At 44.0% G+C, this 25,116-nt stretch overlaps 2 protein-coding genes across 15 annotated transcripts; both read left to right on the forward strand.

The window, feature by feature from the left end:
* Positions 1–1,669: 1,669 nt before the first annotated feature.
* On the forward strand, positions 1,670–10,894 carry LOC101078743 (muscleblind-like protein 2a). Of its 14 annotated transcripts, none has more exons than XM_029839947.1 (11): positions 1,670–1,890; positions 3,030–3,111; positions 3,399–3,582; positions 4,599–4,763; positions 5,076–5,294; positions 5,392–5,640; positions 6,245–6,298; positions 6,590–6,746; positions 7,309–7,344; positions 7,820–7,914; positions 8,574–10,894. In XM_029839947.1, the coding sequence occupies exons 3-11, from the start codon at positions 3,409–3,411 to the stop codon at positions 8,586–8,588; spliced, it is 1,164 nt and encodes a 387-aa protein (XP_029695807.1). In that variant the 5' UTR covers positions 1,670–1,890; positions 3,030–3,111; positions 3,399–3,408; the 3' UTR covers positions 8,589–10,894. The 14 variants fall into 14 exon arrangements, with proteins under 14 accessions (XP_029695807.1, XP_029695840.1, XP_029695792.1 ...); XM_029839980.1 differs by having other exon boundaries at positions 7,862–7,914; XM_029839932.1 differs by lacking the exon at positions 7,820–7,914 and having other exon boundaries at positions 3,030–3,143.
* Positions 10,895–11,432: 538 nt separating this feature from the next.
* Positions 11,433–20,598, forward strand: rap2aa (RAP2A, member of RAS oncogene family a). Its single transcript, XM_003961823.3, has 2 exons — positions 11,433–12,475; positions 19,344–20,598. The coding sequence occupies exons 1-2, from the start codon at positions 12,162–12,164 to the stop codon at positions 19,579–19,581; spliced, it is 552 nt and encodes a 183-aa protein (XP_003961872.1). The 5' UTR covers positions 11,433–12,161; the 3' UTR covers positions 19,582–20,598.
* The last annotated feature ends 4,518 nt before the right edge of the window (positions 20,599–25,116 follow it).

A 25,116-nucleotide genomic window follows, 5' to 3' on the forward strand; every position in this document is an offset into this window, starting at 1 on the left:
ACTGAGGAGCAGCTTCAGCAACAGACTCCTGCAGCCTCGCTGCTCCAAGGAACGGTACAGGAAGTCCTTCCTGCCGTCCGCCATTAAACTGTACAATTCACTCAAACCAACTCAACAATAATTGTGTAATGTTTATGTTTTAATTTTATTTCTAATTTATTCTATATTTATGTATATATGCTTATAATGCTTATAATATGTATATATTATATTATGTATATATTATATATATGCTTATAATATATGCTGTATATATGCTTATAACATTCTAATCTATCTGTATTTATTTTTTTCTGTCTCTTTACTCTGCATTCGCTGCTACTATAATTCAATTTCCCCACGGGGATGAATAAAGTCCATCTTAATCTTAATCTTAATCTTAATAATAATCACATATTGTGTATATAATGCGGGATCAAAAAGTGCATTTAAAAAGCCAAATATGCAGAAGTTGGTAAGGCAGCATTTGAGTTCATAAAAAAAGATAACAATCAAATTGATAGACAAAGACAAACAAAACAGTCATTTAGCCTCAGTTATTTTTAATTACATTCAGAAAGGAGCAGCAATGAGGTGCAATGAGGAGAATATTAATGTTAAAAAGTTTGGATTTATGGATTCTCTCCTTGGAGCTGACGCAGTGTTGAGACTGACACTTGTCTCCAAGGGACCAGTTTTGTGACCTTTTCCTGTGGCACTTGATGCCACACAGAGAACTGACAGGATGCAAACACACACACACACACACGCACACACACACACACACACACACACACACACACAACATGACCCCCCTCAAAAAAAAAAACCTCAAGTTCACAGAAAACTAATCAGAAATACTTAAATTATCTGAGGATATGTGATGCTTCAGGGGTAAAGCTTTTTAGGGTTAGTGTTTCCAACAATCGTTGAGCATTTGCAGTGCTTCTAGCACTGAAGGCTGCTCACCTCCATCATGCCTGACTACTGTTAACTCTGGAGTGGCTCTAATCCGATAAATTCTAGTGCTGCAGGCCACATGTGTGAAACTGTTACCGCTAACAGAGTTTGCAGTTTTTAAATCATGATAACTAGTCAGCTAAAAAGCAGAGGTGCTGAGGGGCACTAATAACAAGAAACGCGTTTAAAGCATCTCCATTTATAGATAATTAAATCTTATAGTTAAATAATAAAAGATTATATATCTATTTACGATATATTACAGGTACCTCAGAAAAGTGTTCCTTAGAAAATATTATTCCAGGCTGTGTTTATTGTTTTGGATTTTATTTTAATCAGTTCTAATGAAATTTTTTGATCGATTTGGTTGATTAATACAACCTAAATTATTAAATGCTTTGCAAAGATTGCAAAAAGTGATGACGCTTACCAAACCATCAATGGTTTTATCATTGTTACCGTGACAACAACCGAACTCTTGCCCTTTTAGCCTACTGGCATCCATGCGGATCATACCAAATGGGGATCGCGGGGGTGTACGTCGGAGAAATAAATTAAAGAATCACGATAATAATTTTACTAGAACTAAACTTGAAACATTTCGTGGTTGAATAAATATAATATGTTTTGGTTCCTGTCCCTCAATTGTTTTATTAATATGTCATCGCCAAGAGCAGACTTTATATGAAACCAAGAGAACCCCTCATGGCGATGATTTGAAGCCCTTACAGTAAGCTGCTGTCAAAAGCTTGTTGCTTAACAGTTAAAGCTGTGCATTGCTAAAAAGTGTAGCGACAGTAGCTACTATAACATGCTGGACTTCCAGGATTAAAGCGAGAGTTACATTAGTTCGTTATTCTGGGGTTCTTGTCATTGCATTTTCGCTGGTTCTTTCGGACCGCCGTGTGGTCTGTCCTTGATAGGAAGCGGTTCATCAGCGAGGATGATGAGGTAAGCAGGTGCCGTCTTTAGCTAACAATGTTGCTCACGATTAATTATTCTCAACCATTTTAGACTTTTGTGATTTTAGGCTTCCATCTCGGCTGTGGGGAACATTGACGTGTTCACGAAGGTGTGATGCATTCAATCGCGTCAGCTGTCACTGTGTTGACACAGTTGAATCACAACCATTGTTTTAGCTGCATTTTTAACCCTACCCACAGTTTTCCGTTCTTTTCTGGTCATGTGTCAGGAATAAGATGAATTTTACTCGGCTCAAACTTGTGAATTCTGGGTATTATTTCTTATACCACTTTCCCACATCTACTGTGAATGTTGTAACTTTAAAGGGGTTTTGATCAGTGCATCTTCTGCAGAGACGTGGGTGCAAAACGTGTGTTCATGATGGTTGTTGGAATGTAATCTCATCAGACTAAACTAGCAGTAATAATGTAACATTGCAGTGATACATTCCGGGGACATGAGCAAGGGTTCAGTTTAGTTTCTAAGGCCTGCAGCTCCAGGCTTTGCAGCTGGATCCCAGCCTGTGCATCAGCTTCTGTGTTTCCATTGGCCAGTTTCTGTCAGGGAGGGTTTTCCTGGAGGCTGGCCTCTGGGCAGGAAGGAGGGTGGCTGCAAATATTTCAGCTGGAGTTGGAGAGAGTGTCTGTTTTTACTGTTGAGAAGAGAAAATCTTCACGGGTCACTGCGTCTGTAGCACACACGCTCATCAAAACATCGCCTTGGTTATGGTCATTTTGTAAGTAAGTAAGATGCTGAAAAGTTAAATTTTTCGCCAGAACGAGAGGCTCTTTAATGCTGCTTGAAATGGGACAGGTAGGTTTCTTCAGTCCGTTTCCTCGCTTGCATCCAGAGGAATCTGCTGCAGCACTTTGGAGTTATTGTGCAGTAAAACTGAAGGTTTATCACTATTAAATTTTTAATACTCTGAAGCAGATTCATTAAAGTCCATGTATTTACAGAGTATGCTATGGTTCATGTCTTATCTTTTAGAAATATACTGTAGTTTACCCTCTGTAAACTACAGTACATTTCTAAAAGAATGCGCTTCACTGATAGTGATGAATCAACACCAAGAAAACTGTATGTGCATAACGTTTGTCGACAAACAGGTCTCTTATGTCTTTCAGATGACAAACAGAACCTGCCCTTTGGAGGATATCCTGTTGTAAAGGTGTTCTGTGGACATTGGCTTTCCTTTCATTTTGAGAGGTCAGACTCAGGAATCAGTTGACACCTTTGCTGTAAGCCATGTTAAACATAAACAATAAAGTTGTCGTATGTGAGCACGGTGGATGCTGCATTGAATTTCCCTGACATTGCAGAATCAGATTGTTTAATGGGGCATTTGTGATTGACCTGACATCTGGCCTTTCAAACAGAGGTCCAGAACTCATGCTGTTGTTTTGTAGATGAACTTTGTACCACCTACAGCTTTACAGTGAGGCGCAGACCCATGCCAGAGTCCTAGCTAAAAAAAAATGTCCTTACAATTACAGCATTTGGGACATGGCGCTGAACATTTCGTCAGTACGAGACACCAAATGGCTGACCCTGGAAGTCTGCCGACAGTTTCAGCGAGGAAACTGTTCACGCAGCAATGAAGAATGCAAGTTTGCACATCCACCCAAGAGCTGCCAAGTTGAAAATGGGAGAGTTATCGCCTGCTTTGACTCACTAAAGGTAAGAAGGGGAGCAAACTCCGTATCCACTCATAAGTCATTTTTATACTCCATGGATGTCGGTGTTGGATGGTACAGACGGGTCTTCCCCACACCTAATAATATATCCTGAATCATGTCAAGACCCTCCTTTTATAACTCAGTCTGTCCAAAAAAAACTGAACTGATTCCAATTAATTTACAAAAGTACATCAAAATATCTGGGTTGGTTTCCAGCCGGTCGATTCCCTGTGTGCTCCGTTGCCCCGAGTGACGCCAAGCTACTTTAATCTGTCCTGACACGTTCACTGTCGCGCCACAATACAGTTTTGCTGCAGGATTATGTTGAGTCATTGTTTTTGTATCCTGACTGTAGACATGTTTTACTCAACTTGTGCACTTTCAAGGCCTCTTCTGTGTTCTTGATGGTTCATTCTGCGGTCCAAATTTCCCCAAGAGAACATTTATTTAATAATTATTTACCTATTTTACTTATAAATTATCAGAGTGTGACATATTATACGATATTTGTTGTTGATAACTTGTCAGCACCAAACCATTTATTGAGTCTTTGTGTTGAAGATAGACACTTTGCAATAGTCCAGTAGTTTTTTAACCTTTTTTCCTTTGTTTTTCTTCATGCTGTAGCTGTCAGCTGAAACTGCTGAATGCTCTCAGTTAGCGTCGCAACTACGCTCATTAAACTGACAATTAAACTGAGGTGCATATTTAGTGTGACTCTCCTGGGACAAATGCAAATCAGTAGAAGGTGGTTAACCTGGGCTTATAATTACAATATTAATGGTGAGAAGTGAGCTGCGCTTGTTTATATTTTCATACACTTTTGATTGACGGAAATTGTTAAAACCTGCCATTTAATTCTCATGAGTGAAAACTAATCATCTCCTTTCCAGAGCTGTGTTGCTCATGAGCACCTTACGAAGTGAACCTGTCATTATAGCAGAGAACAGATCAGTTGTCCAACCGGCTTTGCAAAATGAAATGATTCTGCTTCTTTTCTCTTGTTCCTAAACGCAGGGTCGGTGCTCAAGGGAAAACTGCAAGTATCTTCATCCACCCTCACACCTGAAAACTCAGTTAGAGATAAATGGCCGCAACAATCTCATCCAGCAGAAGACGGCAGCGGCTGTTCTGGCCCAGCAGGTGCAGATGATGCTGCCCGGACACAGTTTACAGCCTGTCGTAAGGCTCCTTACATTTATTCCAGTCCATCATAATCGGCCCTCTGAGAATGTTTTCCTTATATGATTGAATGGTGATTATTATAAATGACTGGTCGAGAGTCGCTGCCGTGTCTCCAGTTCACTGTTTACTGTTCCAGGCCTCTTTAGTTTGCCATGTTTTCTGTTTAGAGTTTGCTACACCAACGCTACAGGAGTGTGCAGGTTATGATCATAACAGGCTTAAATGTTAAGGAGTTCTTTCTTTAATGAATGAGTCTGTGTTTTAAAGTGGCAATATCTCTCCCCTCATGGCCTGTATGTGTTGTTCCAGGGACTTGGCACAAACACTGGTCTTTGTTATGGTTCCTATGTGACGCCGCTGGGTCACGGAATGAACCTTGTCCAAACAGACAGCCTGCCCAGCACCCAGGTTCTTGTTCCCGGTAGCCCACCCGTTGCAGCTCAGAGCTCCTCTTCTTCTTCTATTTCTACTTGCTCTTCTTCTTCCTCTTCCTCCTCGCAAAAGCTGCAGCGACCAGACAAACTAGAGGTATCAGTGAGCGCCGAGGAGTGAGAAAGAGCTCGGAATAGAAAGAGCTCGGAACAGGGCTCCCCGTTGATCTCTTCTTTGTCCGTGCTCTTCAAAGGTGTGCCGGGAGTTTCAGCGGGGAAACTGTGCAAGAGGTGAAACAGATTGCCGCTTCGCTCACCCCAGCGACAGCCCTATGATCGACTCCGCTGACAACACCGTCACTGTCTGCATGGATTACATCAAGGGCCGCTGCTCCCGGGACAAGTGCAAGTATTTCCATCCGCCGGCCCACTTACAGGCCAAAATCAAATCCAGTCAGCAGCAAATCAGTCAGACTGCTGCAGCAGGCCAGACTGCATCTGTGGTAAGATACTACTCACTCTGTCTGTCCGTCTGTCTGTCTGTCTGTGTGTGTGTGTCTGTGTCTGTGTGTGTGTGTGTGTGTGTGTGTGTTAATGTGTAAGTATTAGGTATATGCTATTATCTATTTGATTTCTACCTTAAACAGCCCAACTTGAGACGCAGAGCTGCTGCAGATGTGTACAGATGTGCGATGATTTGTGATCTTATGACTCAACTTTCATGTGCTCTTGTGGTTTCATTTTGAATTCCTGCCATGTCATTTGCAAATCTCCCATTTAAAGAAAAAGAGTTTTCCTGTGATGTGATAGTAAAGAATAATTCAGCCATCCATCCAAAAGCACATTAATAAATTAATTAGATTCCATGTTTAGTGACTAAATAGTGACCTGATAAATAAATCTTTAGTCACTTTAGTCTCGGTGTGTTTAATGCGCACGCTTTGTGCATTTTTGTGGTATTCCACACTGATTGGTTTTGTTTCCCCTTCTCATCTGTATGCACTGCTGTCTCCCATGATGCACCTCTGCTTGCTGTTACCTGTATGTTAATACGCTTGAATCCCATTGGCCCGCTGCCTTCATGTGCTCGCTGCCTGCTCTTAAAAGACTCAGTCGACTGCCAAAGCAATGAAGCGATCCCTCGAAGCGACTGTAGACCTGGTACTTTCACCTTTTGCTTTGGTTGTACCTATTAGCTGTTTTATGATAAGGTTTAATTTTTTTCAACTGTGCTTCAAAAACTATCCAGTATCATAAACAGCAGTGTTTGTGTACAGTCCTCAATATCTATAACTGTAAAAAAACAACTGAAATGTTAGGAAATACATAATATATTATGTAAGTTCATGCTTGATTATTTCAGTTGGTGTAAATGTGTTTTCTGCTTCTTCTTATTGGTTGATTATATATTTATTTGTGTTGTTGGCTGTCGTCTCTGCTTCCTGTCTGCAGGCCTTCCCCCACCCTGTCCTACCACCTCTACCAAAGCGACTAGCACTCGACAAGAGCAGCTGGACCAGTGCTCTGCTCAACCCGGGCTTGTTGCAGTACCACCAGGCTCTGGCTAATGCGCAGCTGCAGCAGGCCTCTGCTGCATTTTACCCCACAGGTGAGCCCCCCTGAAAACATCCTGAATTCTCTGCTAAGCCGACAGTTTTAGACACTTCAGCTTCAAGATTAATGCCACTGCTTAATTCATTAGAAAGAAAGAGCTGGCAACGCTTGACTTGCCTCTTTACCTCAGAATGTTGCTGTTTTAGATGAAAAGAAAAGATTGATGTATTAGTTCCTTGTGGAGGTTAACGGTTCAGGAAAAGTACTATCGAGCCTGTGTTTATTGAAGTGGGCCTAAAGAAGGCGGGTCAGTGCTGCATGTCTGTGATTTGCTCTAGGATCATACTTATGTCAGCAAACTAATATTAAAAGCAACAGTGTAGAATATGTAGGGTTAGAGACAGACATTTTAACTGTTGCTGTTGTTACATAAGACCCTTATTTTGATGTGATGTTTGCTATGATGAGCTCTATTTTCCTTCCATATTGTATTCTTTTATGCAGATAATAATGACCATAATGTGTCTCTACTAAAGACACATTGATGTAAACTGAACCAGTATCTCACACAGTTTGTCTTACATTCAATATTTGCTTTTTATTTTGCCATCAATTAGGTTCTGTCTTGTGCATGACTCCCACTAACAGCATAGGTAGGTCTCTAAAGTCTAATCTTTACCTTGTGTGATTCTGTTCTTGTATATTGAATATAGTGAAGTTCTTTGCATTATAACAGGGAAACACACAAATAAAACCCTTTCTGACATGAGTTGTTTATAGAATTACCCTGAACCTTGCATTGGGAAATTTGATCAGCATCACTGAGTTTGACATCGGTCTTTTTCGATGATCAAATTAAGCTCCGCACATTTGAAAAAGGCCTTTGACCAGCATGTGTCCATGTCCATGTGTCAGAGCAAATTTCCTAATGCTACCCTCGGTGACTTCTTTTATTCTCCTTCCTGCTGTCTGGCTTTGTGCTGCCTGTTCACGGTCTAACTCAGTGAAGGCTTTCTGCAAAGATCATTTTTGTATTTGTCCGGCAAAGGTGTGAAGAAAACATTGCAACTGTTGCCGTAACGCTCCGCCTCCCTTTTCATTGCTTCCATGTTCCCCTACCTGAAAAAGTCCCCATGGTGTACAGTGTTACGCCTGCTACTGTCTCTGCAGCCACTTCTCCCGCCACAAGTGTACCCTACGCAGCAACAGCGCCAGCCAATCAGGTTTGCTCCTCTCTACAGCTTTCTGTCATTAATCCTTCAGCTCTGAATAAGTGCTTTATCTTTCAATCAGGGCTGGCTTCATCACCACAGCACGGCCCTGCTTTCACTGCTTAAAGCTTCGTCTGCTCACAGAGCTTCCATAGAGCTAGACAGTATCTCGCGCTGTTTCCTTATTTCAGATTACCCTTCATTCCACACAAAGTTTTCTCTTCTTTTGCTTCACACTTCTGCACTTCACTTTTTACATTTTAATGTTTGTTTAGTTATTACTTATTGCACAGAAATGTTCTCTAAGGTCAAAAACATATTTTAATGACACTTCCCTCATGCTCTTTATGCACACGGTCATGCATGCAACATTATGTTCAATACCTGACTACTTTATTGATTTCAAATGCACAAAAAGAAACTGATTCAGAAGATTCAGACTGAGTGGATCGTGGTTGTAGATGGATAAGGTGAAAATCAAGCACTGACCGCCATCATACAGAAAAAGCTTTAGCCTGTTGAAAAGTTTAAATCAAAGTCTGAATGGGACGGGAATGTCATCCCTTTTATTTCATGTTTCATGTTATCACTCGCATCACAGTGATCATTCTTTAATAATGCCATGTTTTCGCCATGCCAACATAATAACTTGGGGTCAACTGTATTTACAGATCATCCTGAAGTAACGACCAGAAACAGGAACCGGTTCAGTCTTGCAGCTGGTAATGACAGCAAACAACGGCTCTGTAAATACACTAACCCTCGTGCTACAGTCTCACACAAGCTGCAACAAGCTGCATGCTGAAAACATCAACAGTTAACGGTGTTCCAAATATTGCCGTGCGTATGCAGTCTGGTACCTGCATTAATATACATCCACAACCCTCATTTCAATGTTCTAAACTTATTCACATACAATGTCTGGTCCTTTAGCTCCAGTTCACATTTAGTAGTGTCCTAAATAATGTTGTATAAGTTGACTTAAATGGGAAATACTGTTGATTATTGGTCATGGTGAATTTTCAACAGCATTATAGAGAGACAAGACTTAATCTAGAATCTGTGATGGCATTTTAATATTGCTGGATATAGAACAATTTTTCCTTCATGAATGTTTTATTTACACTAAGAATGGTTTTCACTTTGATGATTGTGCCAGTAGGAGGAAAGTAATAGTGGTAAAAAGCTCTTCTGTTAACCTTAAATGTCTGACTTTAGCTTTTCATGCCAATGTGCTGACAGCAGTCGATAAACACAGTAGTGCGCCCCCTCCCGGTGTGCCTTTAGATTGCATATAGGTTGTGTTTGGATATACGCTATACATACTTTTAATTTCTGTTCACAATAATTACTGGTTTTATCCCCTTTTAATTGGTTTTAGGCTAGTTTCTTTCACTATGTTAATATTTTTAATCTGTTGCACAAAACCAGCTGATTCACGCTCACTTAATGTCGGACCTGATTTAACACTACAGGCACAATTATTGGGATCATTTAGGAAAAAAACCAACAGAGTTATAAAAGTCTTAATATTTCACTATTCAGTACTAACTGAATAAACTAGAGATTTCACCCTGCAGAGGTTCGACTCTTTTTGTTATCTGTGTGGTTCACATAGAAAAATAATACTCGCATTAATGACTGTAATCCTTAATAGTTAAATAATTGCTAATAACTATAACAGTACTTTTCAGGATTTTACTGCAGTAAGTGCCTAAAGAAATGTGCAGGCGAGGATCTCCCCACACATTTAAAAAGGCTTTGTGTAGAATAAATACTCAAATTCAGTTCATTCACATTTTAAAGGAATTGTATTTAAGTCTTTGGTGGTCAATTAGCATTTATTTTAGTGGGCAAAAATTTTAGTCTTAAATCATCTGAACTGATGCTCAGATTTGGAGGATTGTGTTTGTGTGTATCTGTGTGTGTCTGTGTGAAAGTGTTATTGATGCTTTGTTTCATGCACAGTAAAATACGTCATGTGAAAACGTCGGTTTTAAAGAGCTAATCTTCTGGTTAATATGTAAGTGGAAGACATGTGAATCCCTATTTATATTGTGGTCACAGAAGGTTAGTGAGCAAAAATCATCAGTCATTTTTAAATAGATTCACTCATGTCTGATATTGAGTTTGTCAGTTTGTATTTTATTTTTCCACAACCAATGTTTGAAAGTATGTGGACATGGATGGAATCGAAGCGGTATTTGCATATTTATAAGAGATTAACTTTAGAACTGACACTATCTGTCTGTCTCCTCATATTTTATGATGATTAAATTGATATTGTTGTATGAGTGAGGCGGTGACATTGCCTTTTAATAAGAAAAGTGCATTGTGGAAGCCACATTTTATGCAAGAGTATCTCTATAAAAACATAACTATCGATGTATTCTTTTCCACAAGTCCTTAATTAAAATGTTTAGCTGCATTTTTGAAGGTTATGTGTCTTTTCACATCAGTCTGACTATTATGGCATGGTGTGAAACATTGAATGATTTTGTGCATATAAATATATTTTTGAAATGTGACTTTAGGTATGTTTTCTATGATTTCCACAGCATGTTAACATCTCGCAGCCAAAATAAATAAGATCCAAGCACTAAAATCTGGCAGACACGAATACAAAGCTATTTACCTGCAAGCAAATAAAAGGAATTCTTGTTCAACTTTTGGCAAAATGCTGGAATATTTCTCTAAAACACCTTTTCACAAGATTTTGGAAAGGATGGTATTTGCCTTATCTCTGATTTCTCGCTAAGATAATGTTTGTTCAGTAACTATAAAGCCAATAATGTCTGATGAATAAAACACAACTTGCTCTTTATGTAGGTTAATCAACCTGAACCTGATCATCATCCTGCCAAAATGCTTTATGATTAGTTTATTTGCTTTTTAGACTGGATTTCTCTTAAAAAATGTCAGCATCACTTTAACATCATATTTCTGTTCCTGTTCAAAATTATGTAAAAGTAAATAAATGTTACTAAAGGGGTTTCTGGTCTTTGCTTTGGCATCACTTTGTTTTTTGAGTGCATGTATAACTCATTTGTGTTCATAGTAAATGGTGTTAGAGTACGATTCCCTGGTGCAATGTCGTCAGAAGAAAATATTGTGTTAAACTTGGGAATAGATTCAGTTTTGGTGGGTACAGCTGAATGAGCCTCTGTGAAAACGAATGCTTTTATTTGTCTGACAGTTCAATTATAATTATGTAGTGAAATTAAAAGCAGTGGCCTGGTAAAAATATCTAAAAACAGAAAAGTGTTATCCTGCCTCGCTGCATCTTGGCATCTAATGTAATGTTACTCAATTTCTGGCCACTCAAATATGCTGCGTTGCCATAGCAACAGCATCCAGTTCCCATTCCCCCCCAACCCCTCCCTTCGACTCACGTCCGCGAGGCGACCTTGTGATTGGATGAGCTTTCCTTTTATGTCACCAGGGCAACTGAATGATGTGAATTTTACCACATGAACGGAAACGTAACCGCTGAGTTCGACCGGGCGCCGCGGGGAGGCTTCCTTCCACCCATTGGTGACGCTCACACGCATCCCAGACTGCCGTTGGACCGTTCACACATCCATCTGAGGAAGAGGAAGGGCCTGGACGCAGATTTTTCCCACCCCCCTCTCCTCTTCCTCGTCTGTACGGAAGCCGAGCGGGGACCAGCTGGTAACGCGGCGACCGTGGGTCTCCACCCGAGAGTATGGCGGCTGGGTTTGCCCCGGAGAGCGAAGGGGAGACGGGGACGCGCCAGATATGGTGAAAGACAGACAAAGAGACCCAAGTTCGTTAATGAAGTGTGGGAACACTTCGCCCTCGGGCCGCTGTCCGAAAGCGGCCTCCAGCTCTTGGCTGTAGGAGCGAGCCCAGCGTTTTCCCAGCGTCCTCCATGGAGCAACTTTGTCGTCTTTTAAATGAAGCACAGAGAAGGGTGAGTTAAGCAGATGAAAACCTGCACGCCCAACATCAGCGGCCCATGCTTCCATCCCCCCTGTGCACGTTTCGGACTGTTGCAGTCCTTGGATGCGCGTATCAGAGTCTGCTGGCCTGCATGGGGGGAGTTCTACGATGAAATCCATCTTGGAGCACCGTGTCTTTGTGCTCTGCCATAGCTGAGCAAGCGGCCAGCAAGACTTTATTATTGACAAGCCGGGGAAAATGGGACACGCTTGGTGAGCGTGATCCACGGGGGGACGCTTGGTTTTGATTTCAATGACGCGCGGAGAGTGATACCTGACGGCTGGATCGGATCAACGATGCGCGAGTATAAAGTGGTGGTCCTGGGCAGCGGTGGGGTCGGCAAGTCCGCCCTAACTGTGCAGTTTGTCACCGGGACGTTCATTGAGAAGTACGACCCCACCATAGAGGATTTCTACCGCAAGGAGATCGAGGTGGACTCCTCGCCCTCGGTGCTGGAAATCCTCGACACCGCCGGGACCGAACAGTTCGCCTCCATGCGGGACCTTTACATCAAAAACGGACAGGGATTCATACTGGTCTACAGCCTCGTCAACCAGCAAAGCTTCCAGGACATAAAGCCAATGAGGGATCAGATCATAAGGGTGAAAAGGTTGGTGTGTGTGTCTCTGTGTGTGTGTGTGTGTGCGTGTGTGTGTGGAGCCTCTTCATCAGGGGGTTGTCCTGTAGGCCTGTTCTTACAGCCCTAATGCTCTGCATCTATCAGAGAGGAGAGCATTTATGCACCAGCTCCGTTCTCTCTTGGTGTAGCAGGTCTCCCCACAGTACTGCCGCTGCAGCCGTACCGTCTCTTAAAGTCTTCCTCTGATCTAGTCAGGGTTTCTGCACACTTTGCAGCCTTCCACTCCAGACATCAGCACCGTCTCCCAGTCATAACATCCGAGACGCCGTCTGTGTTGTGCTGCTGCTCTCCAGCTCTGCAACCGGCTCTGCAGAGACACCGCTCCAAAAACTGTCAGGGGTGGTGGTGGTGGGGGGGGGGACCCTAAGCCTCGGTCATGCTCAGTAGAAGCCGCTTTTTAATTTAATGGGCTGCCGGAGGTGGCTCAATTGAAACTGTGTGATGTCTGAGCACAGGATGATTCAGATATGAGGTCACCTGGGTGAGGTGACGATTGATTACAACAGAGGTGAGCTGTTGGCTTTCTCAGCCATCTACTTCCATCCACACAGGAGCCGATGTGGTGAAACCCACCGGGGGGTCCTGAATAGATTACGTCACGGATGCCTGTGCTCCCGCCAGTGCTGACTCCAGCCTACGTGATAGCTGCCTCCCTGTGCTGCAGTGTGCTGGCAAACCTGTGTGTGTCCCTCAGCCATTGTTGGTGCAAGCGGATGTGTTTCAGGTCGTCCAGCAGTATCAGAGACCCATATGCAGCATCTTCCAGCTCGCACGTGTTAAATTACACAGCTAATTACTTCAGATAATGCACAGCATAAGGACAGTGCGTTCATTTCATGCCTCATTGGTGTGTTTTGCTGTGGCGCTGTTGAACTATTATACTTAAAATCTTTTATTAGTTGCCTGTAGTCACCTGATTGGATTCAGGCTGTTTCAACACTGTAGGTCTTTATAAACAATGCCATAAATCTCTAGCCACCCATGAAAGAATGAGGCCAACACATTTTCCCCCTACTTGTGGGGGGGGGGGGTCTGTGCCCATAGCGTGTGCTAGTTTTTTGCACATTAAGGTGAGTTTGTTGGCAGGTAAATGTACATATGCATGTATGAGCTCTCACAGCGAATGCTGCTGTGATGCTGGTGGGAAAACATCATTGAAGGGACAGAATTCTCACAAGCTCCTACACATGTTTACATTTAGGGGCTTGTTTGCACAAAAACATGCACAGAAATGTTTCGAAACTGGTAATATTCAAAAAGGGTTTATCTCCGTTTCCCATTTGTTATCAATCAGTCTTTTCTGAAGAGCATCCAAAAAGCTACAGTGGCTGCTGAGGAACCAAATCTAATTTTCTACAACTGCCCAAGAGTTAGTGTTTTAGATGTACTCAGAAATAGGTGCTGAAAAATAAATGAAACGTGCACGGTTTTGTTCATGCCCATTCTGGGCTACTGTAATGCTCATGGAGGGGGCCCTGCCTCAATCTTTAGTAGAATCTTCATTTTAAGTGCCCCAAACAGAGATTAACACGTTGACATCTAACCCACACAAGCATGGATCGGGTATCAATAAGTAAACTGTAAAATCGTCAGTGTGTTTTGTTGACCAACCCAAGCTACCTGCAAAACATGACATCTTTGGTATGGCAGCGCTGCTCATATCTATCAAAATGGAGCCATCTTATCTTCTCTTATTAAAGCAGAATTTAATTTTTTTTCATACATGGCATCTTGTTGGGCACAGGCCTGCAGTCTAAAGCAGGATTAGTGGTTACTGAGGCGTCATCAGGTTAAACTCTGGTTTTCCAGTACTGCAAGGGCAGATCAGTTCATTCTGGGGCATATCGCCATGGTAACCTGCTCCTTAGCAGGTCTTTGCTCAAGGCAAAAAAAAACACAGAAAACCAATATTGATCAATCGGCAGAATGGGAAATGATGTTATCCAAAGGAGATCCTTGACTCCAGACTAGAGGTCGGAACAGTTGCTGTGCGGCAGCTGAAAGAGCAATTAAAATTTAAACTAGATGAGTGAAATACAAGCACAAAAGTGCTCTATACTAGCTATTGTCTTACTCCTTCACACAGTCCCTTAAAGCTAATTTCTCTGGACTGGGTCTGACTGCCGGGTCTAATATTATTATATGTTTCTCTCCACTGAGGAGCAGCTTCGTGTGTCCACTCTTGGTGAATGGGGAGGGTGAGCGGACATGAGGGGGGCAGGGTCAGCAGGCCCACTATTGTCCCTGTGCTGCCACCACACCTGCCTTTGCTCAGAGCTGCTGTGTGTCAGAGGTCCAGCAGCATTTTTTGCTGCCTTCTGTCTGCAGCAGAGACGAGCTGATCTCGTCACGACCTGCCTGTGTCCACTGGGAAACCCATCAAGGCTCACTTCAGCCGCAATTAACAACACACCAGGGACGTGGGTGGGGACTAAACATAATGAGTTCCACTTCAGCGGAAATCATGTTTTTGACCTCGCTGGTTTGTCGTTAAGGTGAATTGTCTGAATTAATAAGCCCTATTGTACGTTACACATCTCAAACTTGGCCATGGTTGATTTCTGCTCTTTTATTATGATCCCTAATGTGTCAAGAAGCCAGGAGAGCCAATGATTTAAATGAACATTTTCTGGGTTGATATCATAAATTGTTCATATAACTTATTTTGTAACAAAAAGGTGGCCCAACAAACAGTCTGAGTGAAGAAGCAAAATCACTCGGCTCCTCAACATTTGTTTCACATTTAGTTCAGTTTTGACCAAAATCTGACAATAATATTAATCACAATAAGCTCTTTATGTAAAAAAAAAAAAAAATGAGACAATAAGCTCATAAGCTGCTAAGCTCCTTGTTTGTTACACTAATATTCAAATTACTTTAATTATCTACAGTATATTGCATTTTTATAGTTAGTGTTTGTTTAGCTTTGGTTATTCTCAATTATAAATTATCTACAGTCAAAGTTTATTGAATTTGTTTTGCAGTTTTTAATTTTCTTTATGCTATTAGCATTAATCCTTACTCTGACTAGTATTGTTTATATTTATTACAGGGAGCGTAATTGGATCCTGATCCTCGGATGATATACAGCTTTAAATTCAGGTTTATTCACATTATTGTGGGGCAGCAGAGCAGAACATTCCGGCATTTTCTTCTGAATAGGGCTGGTGCGCAGCCTGTATACACACTGTCATTTTTGGTGGTGACTCCGCCTGAAGAGCGGCGCGTTCTGACTCAGCCTATTTTGGGCTGGAGACCCTCTCCTCTAAAGGGCCTCTGGGAGGAGACCAGCACACAGCTGGTCTTCATCCAGACACCAGGCTGCCGGCTTCCTCCGTCCATCAGCCTGACCTGAGTGAGCGGATGCATCATGCATTGTCGTCTGTCTGGACATTTGCGGGAAGGTGAGCGCCGCCAAGCTCATGTCGCAGCTAAAGGCGACAACATGACAAGTTGTTTGTGACTGTGACGCAAGAGGCACAAACACAACCAGACTCGCTGAGGCTGGCATTGGAACCGCCGTCTGTTCCGCGTTGGGGACACGACGTGTTTCCTAACATCAGTCACCGTCAGGTCCAGACCGGCGCGGTCGACGCCGCCCTTCACGCCGAGGCCCTGGGAGCTCCGGTATCTGAGGCAGTTAGTGTCTCGCACCTCCCGGGACTGCCGGCCTCCTCCGTTATTATGACTATATATAGACTTCTCCTTTGGTAGCAGATGTCTTTGTGCTGCACTTTTGTTACCATGAAGCCCAAATGAGCCACATAAACTGTTTAGAGCTGTTAAATCCCTCCTTTTGTTTAAAAGGGATAAAAATTACATTTGGTGTGACTTGACTGGAACTTTATTTTTGATGCGCCAATAATACTTTTCTATGTAAGATGCTCTAGCTCCAGAAAACATTCAGATCCATCTGATGGCAATGGTTCTTGTGGGTCAGGCAACATGAGCAAACACACACAGCAGGTTAGCAAACAGGGAAACGCAAACAGGAACGTGCGCTCACTGCGGATTAAAAGCCGCCCCGTCTCCCCTGTAAACAGCCAGTGTCTGTTGGCAGGTTACAGTCTGGGTTTCTTTTGATCTTGGTTTTTCCAAATATCAGCAAAGGGAAGCACTCTTTCAGCTTCAGACCTGTTTGAGGAGACAAGGCATTTAATCTGCTGATGAAAAGTCCACATTCCTCACAGTGGTGCAGTATTTGCTTTGAGAAGCTTGGTTTCATCCATTACTCTCAGGGAGGGCTCCTTTCTTCTGGAGGAAGCAGCATTTAAGGCAAGGCTGGACTGAAACAATATATGAAGAAAGATATTCTAGGCTTTTTTTCCCCAGGCATCCTGCTAGTGATGAGATTCACCTCAAGAATTTGAAAAGCAACCACCCTGCGGTGACCTTTCACCCAAGTGGGTTAAGCTCCCGACTAAACGCTGAGCCCCCTGTGGTTTATGGCTATAAATGTAAAGTTGTGTTTAGGGTGTTCAGCAAAATTGGAAACGGGACTTTAGGTTTTCTGCCGCAAGTTGTGGCCTTAAATAGAAAAATGAGGCCCTTGTTGTTTTTATTGCCACCAGGAATGCAGGTATTTGGAGCGGAACACTGCTGGGATGTCGGGGTAGAGGAGCAGAGGGAGCGACTTCTCACACAGAATTGTGTAAAATGATGATAGTAAAAAAAAATAATGGAAAAATCACACTCCCAGTTACACGCCGAGCGACCTTAAAGATTGTCTTTTAAATCCCACTTGTTCCCCTTGGCTGGAGAGCTGATCCCGGAACAGAAGAGGATGGCTGAGGGAAGTCCAGTCTGGATGATGCATTCATGAGCTCGTGAAAGTCTCGTCTCTATTCTCTGCAGCTACAGGCTCATTTAATGCTGCAAAGCTGCCGACCTGGGAGAAACTGTGTACCTGTTACCATAGCCGTCATATTAAGGATTTTCATGTGTTAATAATTTACAAGCATGTATATTTCATAAACTGAGGGCAACAGATGATGTACAACAGATGATGATGATGTGCATGACCGTGATGCTGTGGAGAGACATTCAAACTGCTCCGACAAGCCATCCAGATGTTGCGGAGTGTTATCTACACATAATGAGGAGGAACGAAATGCCTGTTGCTAACCACTGGAGGTGTTACGCATCGCTGCAGGTCTCTGATGTATTTGATCTTCGGTGGTTTCTCCGAGGTCGACCAACTGTCAGCCGAGGTCTTTGTAACACCAAAAGTCTTGATAGATTGGTGAAGCTGCATCGGAGAAATGATTTTTCTTTCTTTTTTAAATTGTAGCCACGTTGGGTCTGATTCCGCAGTGACATGTTGAGCTCCGGGAGTCAAAGGATTATCACCACTTTCCACCCTCAGGGGTCAGAGCCATAGAACTCATTTCCTGCGCTCTAATAGGTCAGGATTTAGCCTGGCTGCCGACATCACAGGGGCGGGTGGCGTGGAGGGTCGTGCAGTTCGAGCCTGACAGCAGGTGCTGCACGTTTCTCTATGGGAGGAACCTCCAACAGATTTACTGCAATCTATCTATCTATCTATCTATCTATCTATCTATCTATCTATCTATCTAACTATCTATCTATCTATCTATCTATCTATCTATCTATCTATCTATTAATCATCCATCCATCCATTAATCATCCACCCATCCATCCATCCATCCATCCACCCATCATCCATCCATCCACCCACCCATCCATCCACCCATCCATCCATCCATCCACCCATCCATCCATCCATCCATCCATCCATCCATCCACCCACCCACCCATCATCCATCCATCCATCCACCCACCCACCCATCCACCCACCCATCCATCCACCCATCCATCCATCCATCCATCCACCCACCCATCCACCCACCCATCCATCCATCCATCCATCCATCCATCCATCCATCCATCCATCCATCCATCCATCCCCTTTGCATTAGGGACTTGCAGAATTTTAGTGTTCAGGGAAACCGGGAAAGTTACAGAAAGAAAATTGCCCACAAACAGAAGAATTTCAACCAGTCAGAAAGAACGGGCAGAGAGTTGGGAAGCTCTAAAGACATTTAAAAAGCGTATCCATGGTGACAGTACCTATATCAGAATAGAGACGGGTTTCCGACAACATGCTGGAGACGGCCAACGTCTGGAATAACTCACATACTGAGTGTAGCCGAGACCCGGATTCTGTCCAGCTGGGCCACAATGGCTGCGATAGTGTAATGTATTTTATTGAATAGACCAGAGCCATTGGGGTGTTAAAATTCTTCCTCACCTCTGGTTATGTGCAGTAGAATTTCAGGCTGTTTAAGGTCACCACTCACAACAGGTGACCTTCCTTTGGTGACGAATGGAACATGCATCAAAATTCCATGTTAGGCGCTGCCGCAGTGGGCCTGTCACTCATTTCCAAACTGACAGTTACTGCTCAATGAGCCCCCCGCCCCCCCCCCCCCCCCCCCCCGCCCCTCACCGGCATCATTATGTGTGGGAATAAAGTCTGAAGTCTGCCTGGGGAACAATTAAGGGCTACCTTACAGGACTCTGCTCAGGGCTACTGGGAATGGCTGCATAAGCAGGATCTATTTTCTGACCCAGCGGTGAAGGAAAACCCTCCTCGACACTGTAATAGACTGATGTAAATTGTCCTACACTCAGCTGTGGCAACATGAAATGAGATGAGAGTGAATAAAAGAACAGGGAGACCCCCCCCCCCAAAAAAAACAACCCTTTAAAGGTACTTAGCTAATGTGCTAATAACTAATGTGTTTTTCACACTGAGCACAGATCTCGATGCAGCAGCTCACCAGCTGCGTTCACGTGTGCTGCTTTGTGTCCTCAGATACGAGAAGGTTCCCGTCATCCTGGTGGGGAACAAGGTGGACCTGGAGAGCGAGAGGGAGGTGTCGTCCAGCGAAGGCCAGGCCCTGGCCGAGGAGTGGGGCTGCCCGTTCATGGAGACCTCGGCCAAGAGCAAAACCATGGTGGACGAACTGTTCGCCGAGATCGTTCGCCAGATGGACTACGCTGCCCAGCCCGACAAGGACGACCCCTGCTGCTCCTCCTGCAATATACAATAGCCACCAGGGCCGACACAAGCTGGCCGAGCCTCAGTCGACTCAGAGGAAGCTGCAGCAGAGTCACACACACACACACACACACACACACATACAAATGCCAATTACACCGAGGATAAAGTCATGGCTGACCGTGACGGATTCTAACTCTGCGGAGCATAAAATCAGCGGTGGCATGATCATTAATAACCACCCGCGGGTCATGAATACATTCTGAACGAGGAATTTGCCCCAGGAGAAAATGAGGAGCGACCGAAGGGAAGACGCTCTCGCCTTATTTATTTTTTTCTTTACCCTCCTCATTTGTTACTGTGGTTGAGCAGCACAGCACCTCCGATCAGGCTCTCCATGTGTTCATGCTAAAGTGTGAATTAGTCCCAGCGGTTTTCTGACCGGCAGCGTTTGGTTTTCCTAGAGGGCTCAGCCGGAGTGGCCCGTTAGCGCCTCTGTGATCTTTCCGTTATTCCTCAGCCATTGTGAAAGGATTCCTGTCGTCTTGCCTAGGAAAGCAGAAGTAAACGCCAGATGTTTTCACATATCCTGTTTTTTTCTCCTCTTCTGACAGGAGATTCTGACAGTAACACAAGAACGTTTAGCGTGAAGATGCTTCTTGTCTTGAGCACTTTCCTGATCTTAACGAGCTTGGAAAAATGGAAACAGATGATGATGATGATGTTGGTGGTAATAAGCAAAGGTAAATGTAAATATTTTGTACTGAAAAGTGCCAGCTCCTTTGACAACACTGATGTGTCAACTGCACAGCAAGTAACGCAGGCTGTGGAAAGGTGCAAACACACACACACACAGACTACAAACACACACATCTGGATCTATCTGGACACTGTCTCAAATGTGCATCTACAGTCCGTGTGGGGACCAGGTTTCCCCCCTCGTGTGACCATTTTCATTGTTGATTTTCTATATTTTTTATGTGATCATTTAATCTTTGTTCCCTCTCTGGATGGTGACACTGTTTCATTAACACCTCGACAATAAAAGTGTGTTCAACACTCGGCTCAGAGCACAAGTGTGTTTTATCCTCGTCAGCACTTGGACTGAAGCTTTTTTTTAAATGTTTATTTTGGTATCATTCATAAACTTTGGATTCTCTGGGTTTTTTATATGCTTTCAAATTCTCAGAGAATTAATCAGATGCAGATTTTCTCTGGAAAATGCAAACTGACCATTTTAGGTTTTAAATAATTCTGTTGATAATAGAATATTGTCCTTATTGGCAGTCACTTAATGATTCTTTTGACTTTCCTGCTCAAAGATGAGAGTTTTGATTTTATAATATATTATTATTGCAAGAATAATACCTTTAAAGTTTTAATTGCTAATTTCTCCTGAATTTATACCAAAAACCAACCTGGAGTTGACCATTTTAGTAAAGACTGACTGGAACTGGAAGACAGCAACCAGTTCTTGCCCCTCAGCTGTGACTCCTGACTCTGACATCCGTGACAGGGAAAACATCAGCGTTTACAGAAGCCGCACGATTCGGGGCAGCTGTGACACAGTGAACACATCACAATGCAGATGGTGTGTTCACTGTCCAAGTATCAAAGACAACAAGAATCCCTTCACAACGAACAAGAGGAGCTGTTGTTTTAGCTTTGTTTGGACACAGATGAAAGGACGGCCCTGTTTATCCTCTTTTCCTTCTGATTCTCCTTTTCTTTCCTTTAATTCTGAGCCATAGAGAAATCGATGAAACCGGTCTGGCCTCCACATGGAGCTGCAGGGAAACAAACGTACAAATGAGGTAGATGTTTGATAAATCCTCCAGGTTTGGTAGCAGGGGGTTCCGGTGTTATCAGCCTGCCCTGGTTTCCCTCCCTGCTCATTTCTAGCGCAGGTCTGTGTAGGCACTCAGCAGTGAACACATCCTAACAGAAGTGTGTGTCACTAACTCCACCTTCAGGCTCTTCAGCCTGCTGGTGCTTCATCCACCTGATGAGGTGGGACAGAGCGCCCGATGGAGACAGGCCTCAGTGGAGCTCATTAGGAGCCAGAATCCCCCTGCTATCACTCATCGACATCATTTGTGTGTGCGGTAATGTCCGTGTTGTCCAATAAAAGGCCTTTAATGAGAATGGATTATCAAACTTCGTGCAGAAGTCGGCCTAATGTCTGTGAGAGCAGCTTTGTCTTTTGGACAGTTTTCAAAATATCTCTGTGAAGTTCCACTTCTCTTCAGCTGCTGCAGGCTCAGAATGCCTTTCAGGAGACGCAACGTAGCATTGGTGGGGTGCAGAATTCCCAGTGGGAAAGCAGCTGAAAGGCAGGTTTCTCTGGAGGTGTGTGAATTAAATGCAGCGCAGCCTCATTGTTGCCTGCGCTCGGCCCAGACGTGTTCCAGCTGAGGTCCTCCGTATCAGGATGTCAAATGTCAAGATTAAAGAAGAAGGGAGCTGCATGAGTCATGACGCCCCTGCCTCCGCCACACACCTCCCACAGACACGTAATCCCTGGGGTGTCTGGAATATTAGTGACAACAAAAACAGTCACGTCTGCCCCGTGCACGTGACTCCAGGAGACAGGTTTGAGAGGCCTGCAGCAGCAACAGCTCAGGCCAAAAGAAAGGAACATTTCATCGTCCCATTGATGAGAGGAGGATTAAAGTCTCAGCGTCACCTGACAAAGGCTGGAAGGTGTGATAGGAAGCGTTGCTATTGATGGGGAGGAATATGGAAATCAATAGTGTGGGTTTGGGACAAATGATGGGACAAATCTACCCAAAAAGATCTGAAAAGAGGAGTTTGCAAATGCCCACTTTCTTTATGACTGATATGCAATCGATGGTTTGTTGTCGTTAAGTGGCTCCAAAGCCTCAAATTGTTGCCAGTGTGTTTTAAATCTCACCAAATGGCCCGTTTGATGCAATCACACATTCTGTGCACGTTCACGTGCTTTTAACTGTGTTGCAGATATTTTAATTCGGCGGTCTTATTCTGAAGGACGTTCCAGCTGCTATCAGCCCCCCGCTCTGCCTGTTCCTCCTGATGTTGGGAGCCTCCTTTATGCTGCAAAACAATGTCAATGTGCACCAGAGTGATGGAGGGAACAGCTAAGGCCAGCAAGGGCTGCCAGAAGGCCTAATAACTGGGTGTCATGGCAACTGGATGGCAACACATGAGTTGTCAATTTCACAGTCTAATTTGCAGCTGTAACAGAAGCTCTCCTGGGAACACACGAGGCCATCGCTCAGCAACAGGCATTAAAGGCTGAGTTCACCCAAACTGTCAAAGACAAAGACAGAAAAAAGATAGGAACGGAATGCTGTGTGTGTGTGTGTGTGTGTGTGTGTGTGTGTGTGTGTGTGTGTCCGTGCGTGTGTGTGTGTCTGTCTGTCTGTCTGTCTGTCCGTGTGTGTTTGTGTGTGTGTGTGTATGTGTCCGTGTGTGTGTGTGTGTGTGTGTCCGTGTGTGTTTGTGTGTGCATGTGTGTGTATGTGTCCATGTGTCTGTGTGTGTCTGTGTGTCTGTGTGTCTGTGTCCATGTGTGTCTGTGTCTGTGTGTGTGTGTGTCTGTGTGTGTGTGTATGTGTGTGTGTGTCTGTGTGTGTGTGTGTGTGTGTGTGTGTGTGTGTGTGTGTGTGTGTGTGTCCGTGCGTGTGTGTGTGTGTCTGTCTGTCTGTCTGTCTGTCCGTGTGTGTTTGTGTGTGTGTGTGTATGTGTCCGTGTGTGTGTGTGTGTGTGTGTCCGTGTGTGTTTGTGTGTGCATGTGTGTGTATGTGTCCATGTGTCTGTGTGTGTCTGTGTGTCTGTGTGTCTGTGTCCATGTGTGTCTGTGTCTGTGTGTGTGTGTGTCTGTGTGTGTGTGTATGTGTGTGTGTGTCTGTGTGTGTGTGTGTCTGTGTCCGTGTGTGTGTGTGTGTGTGTGTGTGTGTGTGTGTGTGTGTGTGTCTGTGGGTGTCTTTGTGTGTGTGTCTGTGTGTATGTGTGTGTGTCTGTGTGTGTGTCTGTGTGTGTATGTCTGTGTCTGTGTGTGTCTGTGTGTGTGTGTCTGTGTGTGTGTGTGTGTGTGTGCGTGTCTGTCTGTGTGTGTGTGTGCGTGTCTGTGTGTGTGTGTGTGTATGTGTGTGTGTGTGTGTGTGTGTGTGTGTGTGTGTGTGATACTAATTACGAGGATTTATTCAGCAGATGAAGGATTTGGTGTTCTCCTCCTCAAAAGACAATAAAATAGTCCAGATTTGTTTAGGTTCGGTGGTAAACAGAGAGCAGCTCAACTGCTGAAGGTATGGACACAGAAATGTGGTGTCAGTAAACGCAACGTAACGTGGTCCCTGTTTAAAAGGATATTTAACAGTTTAGGTAGAGGTTTTGTCTTTGTACCTTTCAGCATGTCGATGTGCTTCCTTCCCTCAGGGAGACTTTAGTTCCTTTTCCTTTTACTCTGGTTGGTTTGCCCAACAGTCTTTATTTGAACCTGCGTAGATCCACCTGAGGTCATCACTGTTCCAAAACTACCAACATAAACTACAGGCCAACATGATGAACCTCCTGAATGTGAAGTCATCTTCTGCAGACACAGGTAAAACTCATCTAGGACTGAACCCTGGAACCCTGCTGTGTCCTCAAGGGATATTCCAGCCCAAAATAATAACCTATCATCGAGGCGTGGCAGTTGTTTGAGTCCAGTGGGACCTGACCCCAGCTGTGTCCAGGTGTGGTGGCTTCTGGCTAAAAATGGGGTCCACATGGTCTCCACCCTTGGCCAAACTGGACTGAGTGCGACAGGAACTTCTCCGGTATGATTGACTTTCAGCTGGATCAAACGAACACCTATTGTGGCTCTACAGATGTGTTTCAATACTCTGTGTGACCAGTGTGAAGTTGACCAGTTACGTAATTAACGTAAACAATTATGTAACTAGAACCAAGATCATTAAATCCGTGGCACCAGCTCTTGATTGCTTACATAACTAAGCCACAGCAGCATTGTTTCGTCCCTGTTTTCGCCCTGTAGCTGCAGCCCTCCCTGGTTTTTCATGCTCTTGCTGACATGTTCATCTTTGCCTCGGTTCCAAATCGGGGTCTCTGGAGAGACCACGAAGCTGCCAAGACTCCAAGTGTGATTTCTCCACATTCACTCCCACAGTGCTGAGGCGTAGGAGATGTCTCTTCCCGCCAGTGAGCTGGTGGGCGAGCGTGAGAGATTCCAGTTCCAATGATTTCCTTGTCTTTTACCGCACATCCATGCACGCAGTTATAGACCTGCATGGACGAAGGAGTGAGGCGGAGGCCTCAGCCAAAGCCTCGGGCCACTACAGGAGCGAAGACACCCGGAACACAAGGAACACACATTTACAAATCATGGGAAATCAGCAACATGGGAGACGCTTCAGTGTGAAATCAGAAGGGGGGCAGAGGTGGCGCCGGGCCCCAAAATCCAATTTTTTCTTTGCCTCTGTGTCACAGGCAGAAATCAATAGGCTTGTTAGTAAAAACAGATCTATGAAGCTCTGCGTGTGATTGCTTTATGAGGCCGTGCGACACAAAGATACATGCAGGTCAATGCATGCCATCAAAGATA

The sequence above is a fragment of the Takifugu rubripes genome, chromosome 1 (assembly GCF_901000725.2).
Source record: "Takifugu rubripes chromosome 1, fTakRub1.2, whole genome shotgun sequence".
Lineage (NCBI taxonomy): Eukaryota > Metazoa > Chordata > Actinopteri > Tetraodontiformes > Tetraodontidae > Takifugu > Takifugu rubripes.